The 17,601-nt window shown below is 48.6% G+C and overlaps 1 protein-coding gene across 1 annotated transcript in view; it reads left to right on the forward strand.

Moving 5' to 3' along the window:
- PLEKHA7 (pleckstrin homology domain containing A7) overlaps window positions 1–17,601 on the forward strand; it is a 213,415-nt gene that overhangs the window by 174,565 nt on the left and 21,249 nt on the right. The window contains exons 12-17 of the mRNA XM_045895292.3: window positions 2,552–2,605; window positions 7,830–7,910; window positions 11,574–11,642; window positions 11,828–11,908; window positions 12,802–12,951; window positions 13,527–13,628. Coding sequence (XP_045751248.1) covers window positions 2,552–2,605; window positions 7,830–7,910; window positions 11,574–11,642; window positions 11,828–11,908; window positions 12,802–12,951; window positions 13,527–13,628 — 537 coding nt within the window. The remainder of the gene's footprint in view (window positions 1–2,551; window positions 2,606–7,829; window positions 7,911–11,573; window positions 11,643–11,827; window positions 11,909–12,801; window positions 12,952–13,526; window positions 13,629–17,601) is intronic.

Genomic DNA, 17,601 nt, shown 5'->3' on the forward strand with positions numbered 1-17,601 from the left:
TTGCTCCATGTCATCCAGCTGACTTGGGGTCCTCCCCAGATCAGAGGAAGAGCTTGGGGGAAGTGAAGGAGAATGTGGGCTTTTATTCTCTTTCAGGCAGCGTTTTCGCAGGCACCTGCCTTTCTGCCATTAGCTCCTCTCCTGTCGTCCAGGTCTTGGCTTTGGTTAGTTAACTTTGCTTCAAAGCTCGAGTCGGGGTGAGGTTGCACTGTTGGTTGCTGTTTCCTGAAAAAAAAAAAGCCACAAAAACAAAAACCTGCTTCCTGCAGCCCCTTTTCTGCCAGTGCCTTTATTTGTCCTAATAACAGAATTAATGCAGTAATTAGTTAATGGTGTCACATCAGTGCTGTCCCGGCACCGGGGTGAAGAGTAATTATAGCGTCGTGCTCCTGCGGTGGCTAATTTCCTTGTGATGTGTCTACACACCTGCAGCTGGAGGAGCTCTCGCTGCTTCTCACCCGCTTACGGCGGCACCAGGCCAGGTTGGCCAGTGTGCGAAATCTCGCCGTCGGCCAGTTACTGCAGCACCAGCTGACCTTTCCCGCCTGCCAGGTCAGCGCTTCCGGGCTCTCTCAGGGCCGGGGCCACCCCGGTGGGGGGCAACGGAGTGACGTGCCGGCCCGTGTTTTCTTGTGCCCACGCTCTAGTCTGTATTTGCTGTCTGGCTCGTTCCCTCCTTCCCTGCCTGTTTGCTTCTGATCGCTGTTGCCAGACACTGCACAGTGGTGGGGGGGCCCGCGCCTCTTGGTGCTGGGGAGGAGCCTGCATGTGGTGTGAGGGGCCTCAGCTGTGGCTTCTCCGGCTGTGAGTAGTGACTGCCAGGCTGGTGTGTGGTCATGTCCGAAGGGCTGTGCTGGCTGTCATCCTTGTCGCCACCGTGGCCATCCTTGGGATGTGGAGAGGTGTGTTTCATTGGTGTCAACCCGGAGGGGAGAGGCAGAGTGCCCTCTCTGATCTGGGCAGTGTCCTGCTGATGGAAAAAGCATCCTCACATCCCTTATCCTAGAGAACCTCACTGTACCTGGGAGAGGTTAGGCAGGACAGGAGTTACTACCACACGCAAGGCACTGGATCCAGAGGGGGAAGTGACTTGCCTGGGATCCCTCAGCCAGTGGCATGCGGGCTGGAGCCAAAATTCAGGTCTTATCTGGCATAGTGTTCTAAACCTTCTGGGACATGGAAGTTTGCAGGCAAGCTCCTCAAGGAGTGGCCAGGGAATTGCCCTCCCAGGCATCTTGAGCAGTTTAACGATGTCCATACAAGATTGGTCCCCCTGGGCTGCACAAAAGTAGGCAGGGGACAGAGGAGGAAGATGACAGGAGTGTCACCTTCCTTAACTGTCCTGTTTTAGTGAGACCTGAGGGGCTCAGGAAATATACTTGGAAAAATGAATGTAAGGGAACATGTGAAAAACCCCTAAGGTGTAAATTTGGAGGATTTTTAGTAACATTCCTCTGCTCAGTCCTCTTTACTGCTGTTGAAAGTGTATAGGGACTGGGCTGATTGGGGAAGTAGCGATGGGTAAGGGGACAGTTTAGGGATAGAAATAGCGTCTCGGAAGTCACCAATGTCCCTCTCCATGGTCCTTCAGGTCTTCTCACGCTTAAAAGCACAGCCTGAACATCTCACATTGTTTACTTGTTTGACATCAGAGATGTAAACAGGGCCCTCTCCCGCAGCTCTGACTTGCCTCGGTTTGCTGGGAGACCTCTTAGCTGGTTGAGAAAGTGGTGCCTGGGCCATTTTTTCTTAAGCTTTTACAGCCCCTCTGCCTAACAGTTAGCTTCTGTGGTCTGTACATGGGAAACACAGGTCCTAGAAAATCAAAGAGTCTTTTGCTTATTTTCACTGTTCCTGGTAATTACACTGAAGAACTCAACAGATTGTCAGAGACGGTGCAAGCAGATAGGTCTGACACTGAAACTTCCTCAACTAGCTCCTGACATGGCCCCATGCTAAGCAAAGGGAGCTGAAACTTCCAGTAGCTCCTGGGGCTTATCATCCTAGAACCCAGGGTCATGTCAGGACTTACCTGGATCCCCAGATCCTCTTCCTGCCCCTTCAAGGCATTTAGTCACACTAATCAGAGGGTCATTTTGCTTCATGCATGTGAAGTGGGCCAGTACAAAGGTTTGATGACAAGGATTGGAGCATTGGTGATTGATGGGCCTCTAGCTCAGGTGTTGCATGTCCTCTTCCAGCTAGACCTCTCCAGTTCTGTCTCAGGAGCTCACCACTGGCCTCAGCTGCACTGCTCTCCTAGCCCTGTGGTGGTATGTGTGCTGTCTCCCTCCTCCCCACCAAACTGTCCCCCCAGCCAACTGCAGGACGAGCTGGATCTTCCCCACAGTGACCTGCAAGATCCGCCATGCTGAAAGAAGGCTCTGAGCTACACTGAGACATTTGCGCTTCCTCCATGGCCCTGGATGTGTTAGCCTGCTACCCTTGACCCCAAAGCTGTGTAATGTCAATGATTCACACATGAAGCCCCAAGTTTTGGAAACCCTTGGTGTTCATAACTGGCTTTTCTCTTTCTGTGCTTCATTTGAAGGCTGACGATACCTACCTCCAGCTGAAGAAGGACCTGGAGTACTTGGACCTAAAGGTGAGGGACGTCAGGCATCTTGTCTCCCTTGGACTCTCTCACCTTTCTGAGCTCAAAGCCAAAGGCTGTGCAGGTCTTATCAAATCTGGATCCCAAATGAAGACATCTCCTGTCTAAGTCAGAAGAGTTTTATTTCTTATTGCCTCCAACTCTAGGCTCCGTTCCTTGTGAGTTCTGCTATAAGATTTCAGCCTTATGGAATGAGGGCACAAGATCTTGATCTCTTCCTATCCTTGGTCAGGACCCAAAGACTTCTAAATAGTAACTACCTCCTTCTTCGGAGCTGCCAGTGGGGTTGGGTTTGGTTCATAGGGTGCCACTGATGTGTTTTCAGCTACGAGTATTTTGGTGGATTTTTTGGTTTTGTTGCTGGGGGAGCAGGTTCCACATGGAATTCTGCAGCTCTGGGGCCTACCGTGGTCTCCCATACAGGAGCCTCCCGTATGGATAGTCTTCCATCTGCATTCAGGAGATGAGCACTGGGTGCCTTCCTGTAGGTGATAAAGCTTCAGGCTCGAAATCAGCCTTCAGAGCACAAAGACCAAGAGAAAGCTGGTGGAGAAGTGTGAGAGGCATTCTGCGTGAAAGAGAGCTGCTATTGTTCCCTTACCACAGCTCTCTGAAAGCTCCCACTGTGAAAAGCACATCTGAAGCCTAAACCATGAAATTGACTGAAGGAATGTGACCTTTAATTAACTGTGCGCGTGAGAGAGTGAGGGGGGGGGCTGTGGGAGGACACCCAGGTGACTGCCACGGGGTGTGCCTCCCCCAGATCCCCTGGGTACTTGGCTTGAGGTATTTTTAACATGGGGATTGTCATCCAGCCTTGTAGAAGCAAGAGGATGAACATTAGGCCCTGCGGCAGCAGATGGGGGGGTCTCCCCATACTGAGACAAGATCAGAGCCTTTGATTAGGAATCAACTAGTTAGCTTCCGTATCTGATGAGCACTTGCTGTGTAACCAGCTCTGGAGAAGCCTAAGGGACATGTAATGAGAACTCGCAAATGGCCTTGGTTAGAAAAAGAAAATCTCCCAAAATAACACAGACTTGTTTATAATGAGCTTACAAAGATCTGTCTGGCCTAGTGCTCAGAGTTGAGATAGTGAAGGTCACCGTGGGCTGTAATGCTGGAAAGGCTTCTAGAGGAGGTGGCATGTGTTTGGAGCCTTGAAGAGCCAGAGGGTTTGAGTTGGTTGAAATTAAAGGGAAGGGAACAGTGGGAGCCAAGGAGAGCCAGGGGGAGGGTGGTGTGGCTAGGGCTGGAGAAGGCAGACTGCCCATGCTCCTGATTCTTTAGGAAGGAGGGGTGCAGTGAACGAAAGTCAGACTTGGCTTTCTGACATGAGCAAAACAAGGAGGGTTCTCTCAAAACCAGGACATTTTCTAGCTTATGTGACAGATCACACAGAGCATGAATAAGTATTATAAGTATGGTAGTAATACCTCACGATGCAAAATGTGCAGCCCAGCCCATCCTGCTTTGCTCTGATCCTGGGCAGGGTCCTTTCACCATGCTCACCACCCCCACCTGACCTGGAGAGAGGTCCACCACCTTTGCCGGCCCTGTGTTACCACCTGGTCTCCATTCCCTGGCCTCCCCAATAGCCAGTCACCATGTTAGCTCTCAGTTCTTCTCACCCCTGCCCTGGGGCCATGCAGTCAACCAGAAGTATTTATGGAACATTCATGGTAAGAGAGCTGGTAAGAGAGGTTTGGCTCCCCAGCAGCGCAGGTGTACCTTGAAACAGTCCTCAGAGTGCTTGGTGCATGGTGCAAGAGAGAGCTTAGAGAGCCTGAGCTGGAGTAATAGGAAATCTCTGTCTTCTGATTCCCGTTTGTATGGGAGAGCAGAAACTCACAGCTGATCCTGGAGGGAAGATTCAGTTCAGGTCTGTTTTATTTCAAGATCATAGAATTTGAGTTAAAAGGGATTTAAAGGGAGAAACTGAGGCACAGGATAGCAGAGCCAGGAGTCCTTGGGTGTCCTGACTACCAGCAAAAGCTTAGTAACAATAGAGGGTGTAATGTGTGACGGTCACTGTGTGTTTTACTTCTGTTAAATTATGTAACTCCCACAGTAGCCCTAGAAGGAAGATGGCGTTACCTTTTTTTCACTGACTGAGGCTCAGAGAAGTAAATGACTTTCCCAAGGACACATAAGTGGCTACCGGGAAGTTGGTATTTAGGTATAGCTCTGACTCTTGAAACTTGTGCTCTTGAGTTGCCTTGCCTCCCAGCCTCTCTTAAAATTCTGCTTCCACTACTGTGGACCCAAAGGCATTTCAGTTTTTGATGGAACTGAACTGGGGTCATTATCCCAGGAAGTGTGTTTAATGTGATAGAGGCAAGGTGCGTCCTTGGCGTGTTTCACTAGCTAGGAGCTGTCTGCACCCAGAACATTAACTAGTCACTTTTTGGAAGTTGTCACTGTCATGGAAAACAGCTCTGTTGATACCAGAGTTTCCCCAGTCTTATTTTTGTTATTCCAGTTGCTAAGCTCCTCTCAGAGAACTGTTCCCCCAAATGAGCTGCACTGGTAGCAGGGAGATGCTGGGGTTTGTGCTGTGTGTGAGTGGTCTGTCTGGCGTGCCAGAAAGGTTGGCACCACCTTGGCCTCTCTCCAAGGTACAGAGTCCCCACATCAGGGAGGCAGTGAACCTGCTCTGCTCTGCTCAAACCCAGCTGGGGCATAGGGTTCCCAGGTGGTGTCTCACTTCAGGACCCAGATGAAGAAAGGGCTAGTTGCAAAGCAGAGGTGTTAAGGGCCTATAGAACCATGGCTGAGGATGTATTAGGCAGGATGCTTTTGTTTGAAGGTGTCTGAAACCCAAATCAACCTGCTAATAAGCCAAAGAGAGAATATACTGCTTCTTTTAGCCAAGGGCTACATCCCAGGGGCTCAGGCCATGTCACCACTGTTCTAGTTTTCCTGGTGTGTGGGCTGTGCCCACATGGCAGGGAAGGTGGCCACGTGCAAACCCAAGTTCACGTTCTCCCAGCCCAGCATCCCCATGGGTGGCCACTTGCAAACCCAGACTCCCGTGGCGTGAGGGAGGGGTTCCCTAATGGGAAAGCATGCTGGGCAGAAACAAGAAAGTCAGCAGCGGTTAGCACAGCTGCACTGCAGAGTGGTGGAGAGAGTTCTGGGTAATTCAGGAGACAGAGACAGTCTACAAAGCTCTGAAATGCTACCATGTGTCTTCTGTAGCTGCAAGGGGGAATGAAGACAAATGGAGAGCATGTGTCAACTGTACTTCAATTAAAAAAAAAAAGACAGGTGGATAGCAGCTACAGGTAGAGGGGTTTCTGAAAGGGCCTGCTCAGGTTGTGGTGAACCCCCCCGTCTCTGGGGTGCAAACGAAGCTAGATGAGCCCCACGGGGCAAGCAGGGTGTGTGACTGTGTCAGGAAAACCCCAGGGCCCGTTGGCTCTGGAGATTGCAACATGCTCAACAAAATGAGCTGATGCGGAGCTCAGCCTGGGTGCCTGAGGTGAGGGCCTCTGTGGACACAGCTGAATGGGCCCTGAAGCCCAGCCGGGGTCTGGGGATAGCGGTGACACAGCCCCGCCATGCCCAGCTGCTTGTGAGAGGTTCCTCTGGGTTCTTGGGGCAGGGAGAGGAAGGAGGGAAGCCTAGCTGGAGAAAAACAGCCTCCCTATCCCCAGCTGGTTGGCCTAGGCTCCCCTATGTCCCTGTTCCAAAGGCCACAGACTTAAGGATCCAAACCCTCCCCTCACCACCACCACCACCACCACCAGTCAGCTGATGCTCAGCTTCCAGAATCAGTTGGTGGTGTTTGCTTCCCCACATGTGGTGGGAGCTTTTTCTCCCTAACGTGAGCCTTTCTGTTGTGGTGCCAAGTGCTCAAACGAAGGTGTACTGCATTCTTTTAGAAGACACTCTGGATTAACGTTCTTCTTGCACAATGTTTACTTGTCTGACGTTTTACTTGGTGGTACCAGGATGGAAAGGGCTCCACCTTGATGAAGCATCTGTTCCTGCCTGGTGGTGGTTGGGTGCACATTATTCATTATTGCACTTGGTCTTCTCAGCAGCTTCGAGCAATAGGAATGATTCTCCCCACCTTCCTTTCTCACCTCTGAACGTGGGGCTCAGCAAATCTGAATAGTGTTGACCCTTGAACATTATGTGGGTCAGGGACACCAACTTCTTGCACAGTTGCAAATCCAGGTATAACTTGATCCCCCCCAATTTAACTTTTAATAGCCTACTGTTGACGGGAAGCTTTACCGATAACTAAACAATTAACACATATTTTGTATGTTATACGTATTACAGACTGTATTCTTATAATAGAGTAAGCTGGAGAAAAGAAAATGATAAGAAAATCATAGAGAAAAAAATTTATAGGACTGGACTGCATTTATTGGAAAAAATCCACATATAAGTGGGCCCTCATGATTTAAACCCATGTTCTCAAGGGTGAGCTGTATTAACAAGCCCTCCAGGTGATACTAAAGTTTGAGAATCACTTTTTACAGTAGTAGCAGTTCCCAGTCTTGGCTGCAAATCAGTATCATCCAAGGGGGGCTGTTAAAGGATCTGGATACTCAGGCTCCACCCCCAACTAATTTATATCTGAGTCTCTTGGAGTGCGACTCAGGCATCAGTTTGTGTTTTTTTAAACCACTTAGGTGATGCTGGTGTTCAGCCAGGGTTGAGATGCACTGTTTGAGTGGGTAGGGACAGCGTTCCCTCAAAGGAGCTGTAAGCATTTGGGATCACTGGTAAGACATCATTATTTAGATGAACATAGTGTGGAGGTGAGGGTCTGGGGGACTGAAGGTGGAAAATATGGGGCAGGGATGAGACTAATGCCTAGCGCCATCCTAGTGATTCAGTGTCTCACGGCATAAGGTGAAGGAGGACAAAGGAAGAGGCAAAGTTTCCTCTTGCCTTCTGCAGGAGGAACTGGAAGGAAATGGGCCCTGACATTGGCCCTCTCCCATAAACTAGCCTGCACAAAGATGCTTCAGGCAGAGCTTCTTGTCCTCCATTTTATCGGCGAGGGAACGGAAGTCTGGAAAGGCCAGCAGCTGGGAAGCAGCACCACCAGACTGAGACATGATCATTTGAATTGCACAGCACACATCCTCCTTAAGGTTTCCCCTGGCCAGTTCCCCAAATTCTGGCTCCTTCAAGTGTCTTTTGATGTCTCACCTGTTACGTTTTGTTATATTTGCCTTTTTGTTTGGAACAGATAAAAAATAATGAACCTTTGATCAACGTGCTTTACAAAGTGCTGAAGAAGTCAGCACGGGGCTGTCGGCCCAGGAGAAGCGTAAGATGATCTGATCTGTGTCTCCAAGCGGGGCCATTCCATTGCTTCTGGCTCAGCGCCGACCTCATCACTTGCTTAACCAGGGGCTCTCCTGACTGCCCCCAGGCTTTCTGCAAGTCATTTTGGTTTATTTTTTTCTCCTTTTGAAGCTCCCTTCAGCATTTTGGCTGGTGCACCAGGCTGAGCCTCTCATCTGCGGTATTCTGTGACTCCATCTTTTGTGCTGCCAAGGGGGGGGGGCCTTGCCTGGCTTGCCACCAGCTTGTGTTGTGTTTCCATTCTCTCTCATCTGCCTCCATGGTGAGGACTGACTCCGACCGACACCAGTGTGGTCTGTGTAGTCAAGCGTGAGTTCCTTGGGAAGGAACGGCAGTTCCTGGTCACCTTGGAGGAGCTGGGATATCCTGAGATTCCACCGTGGCCCTGGGATTAGGGTGGCTTTTCTTCAGGGCAGGGTGTCGGTATTTGAAAACAGTCTAAAGCAGGGCTAGAACAAGATGTTCCCCCCCCCTGCCCAGGGTCCCCCCTTGACTGATGCAGAAGTAGCACCTGAAATATGGCCAGCTTTTATAGCTTTCCAAGGGAGGCTGCAGGTTGGGAATCAGGTGCTATGTGCAGTCATCCCGAGCCCTGAGAAAAGGTGTGTTGGGATGAGGTGAAGGGTGAAGTAAAATGCTTGGGTGGCCTTCAGTTCTTTTCTGGTGCCCAGACTCTTTCAAAGGGATGAATGCCCACTGACTTCCACTTTTTCTGGTGACAGAGGTGCTGGAGACCCATAGTTGACATTTTAAATGGATCAAAACATTGCTATCACAAAGCACAGTTTAAAAAGGAAAATGAGATGTAATAAACTACTTGTGGATACTTTGTAGTAGCCTTGACTCTCTGGAACAAAACTGAATTCAGAAGTTTCAAGGGCCTCTGACCTGTGTAAACACTTTCATGAAGCTCATGCTCTAAAGCCTGTGCCCTTTATTCCATAGGAGTAGAGCCAGTTCACTTTATTTTGTTACATTCACAGGTTCATTTAGCAAACAGTTCCCAAATATCCTTAATATACTGGGCCCTGACTGGACTTTAAGGATACAGAGAAAATATGAAAATATGTCACAGTCCCCATAGTCACCCCTAATCAGGTTACTGTCGACTGAGGGGAGACAGAGCATATCATCTGATGTACGAAGGCCCATAGACTGGGAGACACGAGGTATGGAAGGACCTCCCCTGAAGGGTGCCAGACCCATTGGAGGGAGGGAGTTCTGGAAAAGCGGCGTGTTGACTGTTGAATCTCCAGTCCTAACAGATTCAGCCATTTGAATTCCTAACTTACAGCACCTTAAATGCAGCCCTTAAAAGGGGACAAAAGAGATACTTCTTAGAAAAGAGGGGGTACTAATATTCTGAGAGGGGAAAAAAAAACATTATGTGTCAATCTACAACGGAAATGAAAGCACAGAAATTTAAGAGCATTTAATCAAGGGGCACATAGTCCTAAAACACTGACTTCTAAGAAATTCCATATTACTGATTTTTATAATGACTCTGATTCATCCCCGAAAGGTTGAATTTATATTCAGTTCTATGAAGGCAGTGTAGGACTTACTTTTAGAAACCTTTCCATCAAAAGGTTTAAAAGGTTCAGCTTTCTCAAAATGCCCTTTTTGTGTAGAATACGTCATTCCTTTCCTGATGGTGTTGGGTAAATGAGGCATTGCTCAATTAGATTCTCTGCCTTGCTATTTCAATATCAAAAAGATACCATCTTTTTGATACTCCAGTGAAATAAAGGGAAGAGTTTTGGTAGGAGGAAAAAAATCTCCACAGCATATCTCAATTTGAAAATGATTTCTTCCTAGGAAGTGAGCCAAGGGTCAGCCCCTTGGAGAGTAGGCAAGCTCATTGTCCTCTGCTTTGATGGACTGTGACCCAGAGTGACCTCCTTACCTTTACCTGCTGGCTTCCCCTGAGTTTAAAGGTCCACCTCCCGCCTGGGAGGTCAGCTGTTGGGGTTCACCAGGATTAATTCCACCCCTCCCCCGCCATCTCCCTCCGCTTCCTCTCCGCACCTTTCCCAGCCCTGTGTCCTTGCAGGAGCCAGCAGTTTGTTTGTGGCTTGTGGCAGTAGTCCATGTTTCCCGTGACTGTGTGTGTGTATGTATGTACATATAATCTGCCAGTCTGAAGAGCAGAATTTGGCTGGAGTTCTACTTTTTCCAGGAATTCTACTGACCTATATGTGTTTCCTTTTGACCTACCTCCAATGCAATAAGCATTTGGCGAGTGCCTTCCAGCGTGCCAGGCTTTATGTTCAGGGCTGACTTTACCAAGATAAATAAGACGGTGGTCCCTGCCCTCTGCTGTGTGACCAAAGGGAGCATGGGAATGGGTTGGGGGTGTGTCTGCAGCCAGACTCCGTCCTCAGCCCAAGGCATGGAGAGGGCATCGTCCCTTGACCTTGACCTTGACATTTGCTGATGATGATAAGGAGAAGGAGTGCAGGACAGTTGGGCACATGAACGGCTTGAGTTCTGAGGGGAATGTTTGCCAATATATTTTTGCTTTTTATTCACACAACTTACTGGACCTCTCAGATGGAGTAGGGAGAAAGTGAGCGCCATCTCTCCAGCAGCTGTCTGTCCATCAACACTGGGACCCTCAACATAGTATACACACCATCTATCTCATGGAAGAGAGGGGTTCCACCCTCTGTTTCCCTGTCACATCTGTAAAATGGAATTCAGCAATATGGCCTTCCCTGCATGGGGCACATTCAGCCTGGCTCTCCCTGACCATGGCTTGGCTGTGGGGGGTGGGGGTGTGCATCTGTGGAAAAGTCTCCCCACCCCCATCCCACACAGCTTTTGGCAAGTAGGAGATTAGGGGAAGTGAAAACATGGACTAAAGAGTTGGGTTTAGCTTTGTAGGGGTCAGTGGGAGATGCCAGCGTGATGCCCACATGAGGTCAAGGGAAGGATGGACAATGTTGTGAATGCCCACTGACCCATAAGTTTGGTGATTTTTGTCTACTGCTTTTTGGTTTCCTTTCTTGAGAGGACAGGGTAACTTGTGACTTATATAAATATGACCTGCCTCAGTTACTCGGGGATCAGTTGAAAACCCCAGCCAGGAATTATCCAGGTTCCTTCATCCCTTGACCTGATTTTCCTCCCAAATGATGTAGAGTGAGAAAGGCTGACCTTGCTCTTGGGGAGGTAAGCAGCTCAGGGGCTTCCTTAAACTAAGGCTTAGCGATGCCCCAGGGACTCACTGGTTCCTCCTGGTCCGCCTCCCTGCCCTGGGCTGGGGGTCATAGACTTCTGTAATGTGGGTTTGACCCCAGGTTCGGTAGCAAAACTCTGTCTTTTAAATCTTCCAGGATTCGTACTGAACTCATTTTGGGCAAATTAAGCTTCTACAGTCAATGTCTACTTTTTCTTTAAATTTGAGAAGTTTACAAGTGCTTCTTGGATCACAAAAAAGTTTTGGTTTTTCCCTAAAATGAAGTAGGCATAAAAATCAGGCCTCGCCTGAGTTTTTGCCCACTTCATGCCATAACCCTACCTGCCAAGACTTCCACACTCGTCCATCGTGGGGCTAACTCTCCTTCTTGAGATCTAATCCTGAACCTCATGGTTAATCTCCTTTAAATTGTTCACCTCCCAGATGACGGGCCGGGACCTTGTCAAGGATCGAAGTCTGAAGCCAGTGAAGATTGCGGAGAGTGACATTGACGTGAGTGAGCAGGGTGACAGGCTGACCCTCCCCCATCCCCCAGCTGCCTGCTGCCACCGGACCCGAGGCGGGCAGCTTCACACAGGGCTTGGATGGTTCCGTAGCCAAAGGCTTTCTGATCACGCTTCAAGGTTGTGCCCTTTTCTCATCATCCCAGGCCCTCTCCAACCTGTTCTTGCTCACAGGTCAAACTAAGCGTCTTCTGTGAACAAGACAGGATCCTCCAGGACTTGGAAGACAAGATCCGAGCCCTCAAGGAGAACAAAGTATGCATCAGTTTTGCATAATCTTGGGCTGAGTGGAGGGGGGTTTTGTCATGCTGTCTTTTCTCAGATATAGATTGGACTCTCATGTCACAGGTATTCATTTATCCAGAACAGGTATTAGTTTATTCAGAACCATTACTGTGTTCGTTTCCAGGGGCATTTCTGCCTAAACCTGGAGGAAATTTTATGGGGAGACTTCAGCCTGCTTATTCCAAGTGCCACCTACCCCTCCTCCACCTTATTTCTGCTCTGGTCTACCTCTCCTTGGAGGCCTCGTGAGGTCAGCCTGGGAGAGGAGGGCTCTGCTGGCTTATATGTGATGACCCCAAGCCCTTGAACTCCATGGAAGGGGGTTGCCTTGGAGAAAGTGGCCACGCTTGTAACAAGACAGAGGCTGTCATTTCCTAAGCTCTTTTCCTCCTGATCTGGGCTACAGAGGAAGCGAGTCTGGATTGGAGGGGAGGAACAGGCCAGGGGCTCCCCATGTTTGGTTTCTTGGATACTTACTGTGATTTTTTTTTTTCTTTGTTGAACTTTAAAAAGGTATTATACTTGTGATGCTGGAGATTCATGACATGCCCTTTTCTCCAAGAAAAGTTAAGAGAATTTTCCATCTAGTCTTTGATGTATCCTCATACATCATTTATCGCATAAAGAGTGGATGACCTTATACCCACTTCATAGATGAGAAAACTGAGGCACAGAGCTGTTAGGTGACTTGTCCCAGGAGGCCATCCAGTAGGCAGAGTTAGAGCTGGAATCAAAGGCCCCAGCTGGGCAGTGGGCCCTTCAGCCTCAGATCCAGCAGGTTTGTTTAGTTCCTGGCATGGGATGGGGAGGCCTCCAGGGGCTGTCCTGCTATCCTGTTGTTCTTTGGCCCTTGCCCGGTGCAGGACCAGCTGGAGTCTGTGCTGGAGGTATTGCACAGACAGATGGAGCAGTACCGAGACCAGCCCCCGCACCTGGAGAAGATTGCTCACCAGCAGAGGTTGCTGCAGGAGGACCTTGTCCACATCCGGGCAGAGATCTCCAGAGAGTCCACTGTGTGTAGAGGGTGTGGAGGGTGGCAGACACTCCCCTGCCCCCATCTCCCACCCCCAACTGGGCAGGGGGCTGGGCAGGGGGCTGCTTCTCCTATCTCACAAGCTGTAGTTGAGTTGGTGGCCAGGGACGAGTCTTGGAGTAGCAGAACTTCTCCAGGTTGCCTCCTGACGGTGGCTCACCTTGTCTGGGGCTGACGGGTCTGTCTCTGCTGGTACCTCAAGATGCTTTCCATCAGTGACTGCTGTATGGCTACAGTGACACCCAAGGGACCAGATTTCCCTGATCTGTGTGTAGTTAATTCCAAGACATCAGAATTGGTGCAGGCCCTTTCTGCTGGGGATGGGGACCAAAGCATCTCCAGCGGTGGGAGAGGGGACAGTTCAGGTGACCAGGGTCAGAGCAGGAATGAGAAGACAAGCCCTGTCTCTCTCCTCCCAGGCTTGCCTGAGACCTGCTGGGCTCCCCTTCCCTCTTGCCCTGGCTGGGTCAGCAGTGGTCAAGAGCACAGATGCTCATGGGGCCGTCTGGGAGACAGGGGATAACTAAAACTCAGGAGCATTTCCTTGGCCAACAGGAGATGGAAAATGCCTGGAATGAATATCTGAAGTTAGAGAGTGATGTGGAGCAGCTGAAGCAGACCCTGCAAGAGCAACACAGAAGAGCCTTTTTTTTCCAGGTGACCCAGGGGCGCCTCATCCCTTCTGAGCTCTCTTCCTTCTGAGAGCCTTCACCTGTGGGGCTGTGAGCCCTATCCAGGGGCCTTTTCTTCTTCTACTGGGACTCAGCTTGCTTGCGCCCCCAAGCTCTCCCTCAGGGATCCCTGCCAGGCTATGATGAGAAAACTCACCTCAGCAACCCCTACCTCTCTCCTCTCGAAGACAAGTTCTTGGGTTTCTGTAAGGGTTTTACTCCTGATCATTTGGGGAAACAGCCCTGAGAGGAAAGAAATACCAAACTTGAGAACCTTACAGACTTGAGAATGATCTATGTTCCTGTGATTCTCTGCCCCATCTTGGCACTACTCACTTAGCAGCAGGAACCCCCAGTTCCTTCCTTCCTTCCTCCCTCCCTCCCTCTGATTCCTGAAGTTAGATGCTATCAGTCCTTCACCTGAGGAGGTAGTGTGAATCCAGGTCCATCTTGGTCTCCTTGGACCAAGGCCTCTGGTCTCCAAGTGGTCACTTGCGTTTCTGGAGCCAGGCTGGGAGATACCCATCGCTGTGGCCACTGCCCTGCTCAGGAAGGGCAGCTAAGCTTAGAGCCCCGGCTCCTCTACCCTTACAAACCAGGCCATTCCGATGATGGCTGCCTCTGCCCCCAAAGGTGAGAGAAGAAAGGCCCTGTGTGGTTTTTGGTCTTCCCAGTTGGGTCCTGCAGCTGCCCAGTGTTTCCCCATTGTGCCTGATCAGGCTTCTGCCCCACCCTCAATTTTTTTAAGATGGAAAATAACCTGCTTTTGAACCCAGCTTCAGCTCTACCATATCTTCTCTGACATAAATCCAATGTATTTGAAATCAGCAAGCATTAATGGAGACTTCCTGTGCCTGAGGCACCGTGCTAGGCCAATTTTGGTGCTAAGTTTGCTAATCTATGAACTAGTGCTAGCCCAGGCTCTTCCTTCAAGCGATTTCATGAATATATTGACTCTGGATATCAGTGTGCCCAGAGAGTGAAGGAATTCAGGAGGGGGATTAGGTGTGTGGCCTGGGAAAAGCCTGCTGTCCCTCCACTCACCATTGGGAGCTGATTCCCAGAAAGCCTGGTCCAAGGCCATGTGGAAAAGACGCTTGCCTGTAGCTCAGGGCTGGCCTGCTAGGTCCCCCAGAAGTTGTCCATCTCCTGCTGCTGCTGCTGTTTCCCCCTCCCCCCCCATAATTTCCCTGTATCCAAGCTAACATTTTCCTATTCTTATTTGGTACCCCAGCACTTGGCATAGTGGCTTGAAAATACTAGGTGAATATTGTTGACAATGTCTTTCAAATGATTATTTCTAGTTACTTGTTCCTTAAACTATTCTATCCCATTATACTTATCTGCTTGGATTTTCTTTAATTAATTTTAGCAGTAATTTTTTTTTTTTTAGCTTTTCATTCCTTGTGTTTCTATAACTATAAAAATAACACATGAATGCATCTCTCCAAAAAGGCCAAACAATAAGAAGCAAAAGCAAAAAATGAAATAAAAGCTCCCCTGCCTCCCTTCCCTTTCCCATCACCTTCCCTGTATGTAATCCGTGCCATCACTATGTGGTATCGCCTTCCATACCATCTTCTGTACGTTTTCAAACATATGCCCATCCATATAGAGTCATATAATTTATTTGGAGATGGGAGTTGGATTTACTTAAAGAGGAATCATACTTACACATCGTTCGGTAACTTGCTTTTTTGTCATAACCTCATGTTGTGGAAATCTTTCCAGGAAAGATACCCCCAAGTTTATGTTGCCTGATACAGTAGCTATTTAAGTGTAAACATAAATTAATTGAAATTAACTAAAATTAAAAATAGATTCCTCAGTCACACTAGAATCTTTTCAGGTGCTCAATAGCCACATGTATCTAGTGGCTACTGTATTGAACGGCACAGATTATAAGATTTCCATAATCTCAGAAAGCTGTGTAAAGTAAAAGAAATTAGTTCCTAGCTGCTGCATAGTATTTCATAGTCTCAATATTCCATACTTTAGCCATTCTTTTCTGATGGGCATTTAAGTTATTTGCAGTGTTTTGCTTTTATAAATGATACCACAGTGAGCATCTATCTAACTGCCCTTTCAAACTCATTTATAAGCATTTATCGAAGATGCGCTCCTAGGGTGGACTTGCTAAATTGAAATGAGTGTACATCTTAAATGTTGGTGGATGCTGGCCAATCACCCTCTAAAAGGCTGCACTCATTTGCCCTCCCACTCGCGGTGAATGAGGGTGCTGAGCCTGTTTATCCACATCCTCTCCAGCACTTGATGTTATCAGTCTTTTTAGTCTTTGCCAGTCTGCTGGCTGAAAAAGGACATCTTGTTTTAATTTGCATTTATTTAATTACTAGCAGGTTAAACATCTTTTTATATGGTCATTGGCCATTTGTGTTTCTACCATGCCTTATTTTTATTTATTTATTTATTTATTTATTTTTATTAAAGATTTTATTTATTTATTTGAGAGAAAGAGAATGAGAGAGAGCACATGAGAGGGGGGAGGGCCAGAGGGAGAAGCAGACTCCCTCCTGAGCAGGGAGCCCGATGCGGGACTCGATCCAGGGACTCCAGGATCATGACCTAAGCCGAAGGCAGTCGCTCAACCAACTGAGCCACCCAGGCGCCCTACCATGCCTTATTTCATGGTGACTTAATATACCACAGTCAGAGAATCCCTTTTTCTGCCCTGGAAAACAAATGGGTACAATGTACACGTCTTGTCACGGACTCCCTGAAGAACTTAACCACGTAAGTAAGTTACGAAGAGATAGGCTAGTTTGAAGCCTAGCTCTGCAACTTGATTTCCACCTAGCCTGGTGTCGTTGCTCATGCTTTCCCTGATTGCCACAGTGATCTGGGAAGCTCACAAAGCCCTTCTTTGAACAGCCTTTGTGCTAACTTCTTTGGTGTAATTCTAGGCCAGGCAAGCTGTTAGAGTCCTGAATAAATCATGAACAGTGGAGATATGTGTGCAGCCCCATATACACATTCTCAGGAATGGAGCTTGGAACCTGCCTCCCTTTAGCCAGGTTTGGCTGTGAGAAAATTCACAGGCTTTTCAGTAAAAATGAGTGGTTTTATTTATAAAGATCCTTGTGACTCCCTGCACAGGGAAGCCGGAGGATAAAAGAACATTGAGGTAACTGTGAGAGACTGATAGTGAGGCTACCTGTGTGTGTCCCTGCTTCTGAACAATGAGTTCAGGCGTTTGCTGAATGCAGTCCATAGGAGCCTTTCTGCCCAGCATGGTGTGAGGATCCAGGGATGAAACACCACCCCCTGCTTTCTAAAAACTTTCTTCACCTTGTTACTAAGTTCTGAAATTCCATCGTCCTTGGAGAACCTTAGAGGTTCTCTGGCTTTTGCTTGTCCTTGCTCTTCTCTTACATGTGGGGGTGACAGAAAGGCTAAATGGGGGCAGGACTGCAAACTAACAGGTAAAAATATGCCAGGTAGACTGCCAGAGGAGAGGGGAGAGAGTTGATTTTAATCTGATGCTCCTCCTTTACCTGTTCCCAGCACTCTACTTGGGGACCTCTGCTCCTGAGATAATCCTGGTAGCACGCGTGCACACACACGCTCTGGGTTCAATACTATGTCTGTCGTGCTTTGGTGTGGAGCTGAGCATCAAGCCCGTTCCTTATTTATCAGCCCTGAGGATGTGCGCTGGTGTTGGAAGGGTGGAGAGAGTGTGAGAATGTGAGCTCCCTTAGGAGGGAGGCTTCGGACATCTGTTGTCTCAGCTGTTGGACAACATTTGATCAGGGAATTTTATGTGACTGGGCCTTTTTTTTTTTTTTATGTTATGCTAGTCACCATACATCACATCATTAGTTTTTGATGTAGTGTCCCATGATTGATTGTTTGCCCATAACACCCAGTGCTCCATGCAGAACGTGCCCTCTTTAATACCCATCACCAGGCTAACCCATCCTCCCGCCCCCCTCCCCTCT

This window comes from Mirounga angustirostris, unplaced genomic scaffold (genome assembly GCF_029215605.1).
Source record: "Mirounga angustirostris isolate CCGP_5_RB_7025 unplaced genomic scaffold, mMirAng1.0.hap1 SCAF_13, whole genome shotgun sequence".
NCBI lineage: Eukaryota > Metazoa > Chordata > Mammalia > Carnivora > Phocidae > Mirounga > Mirounga angustirostris.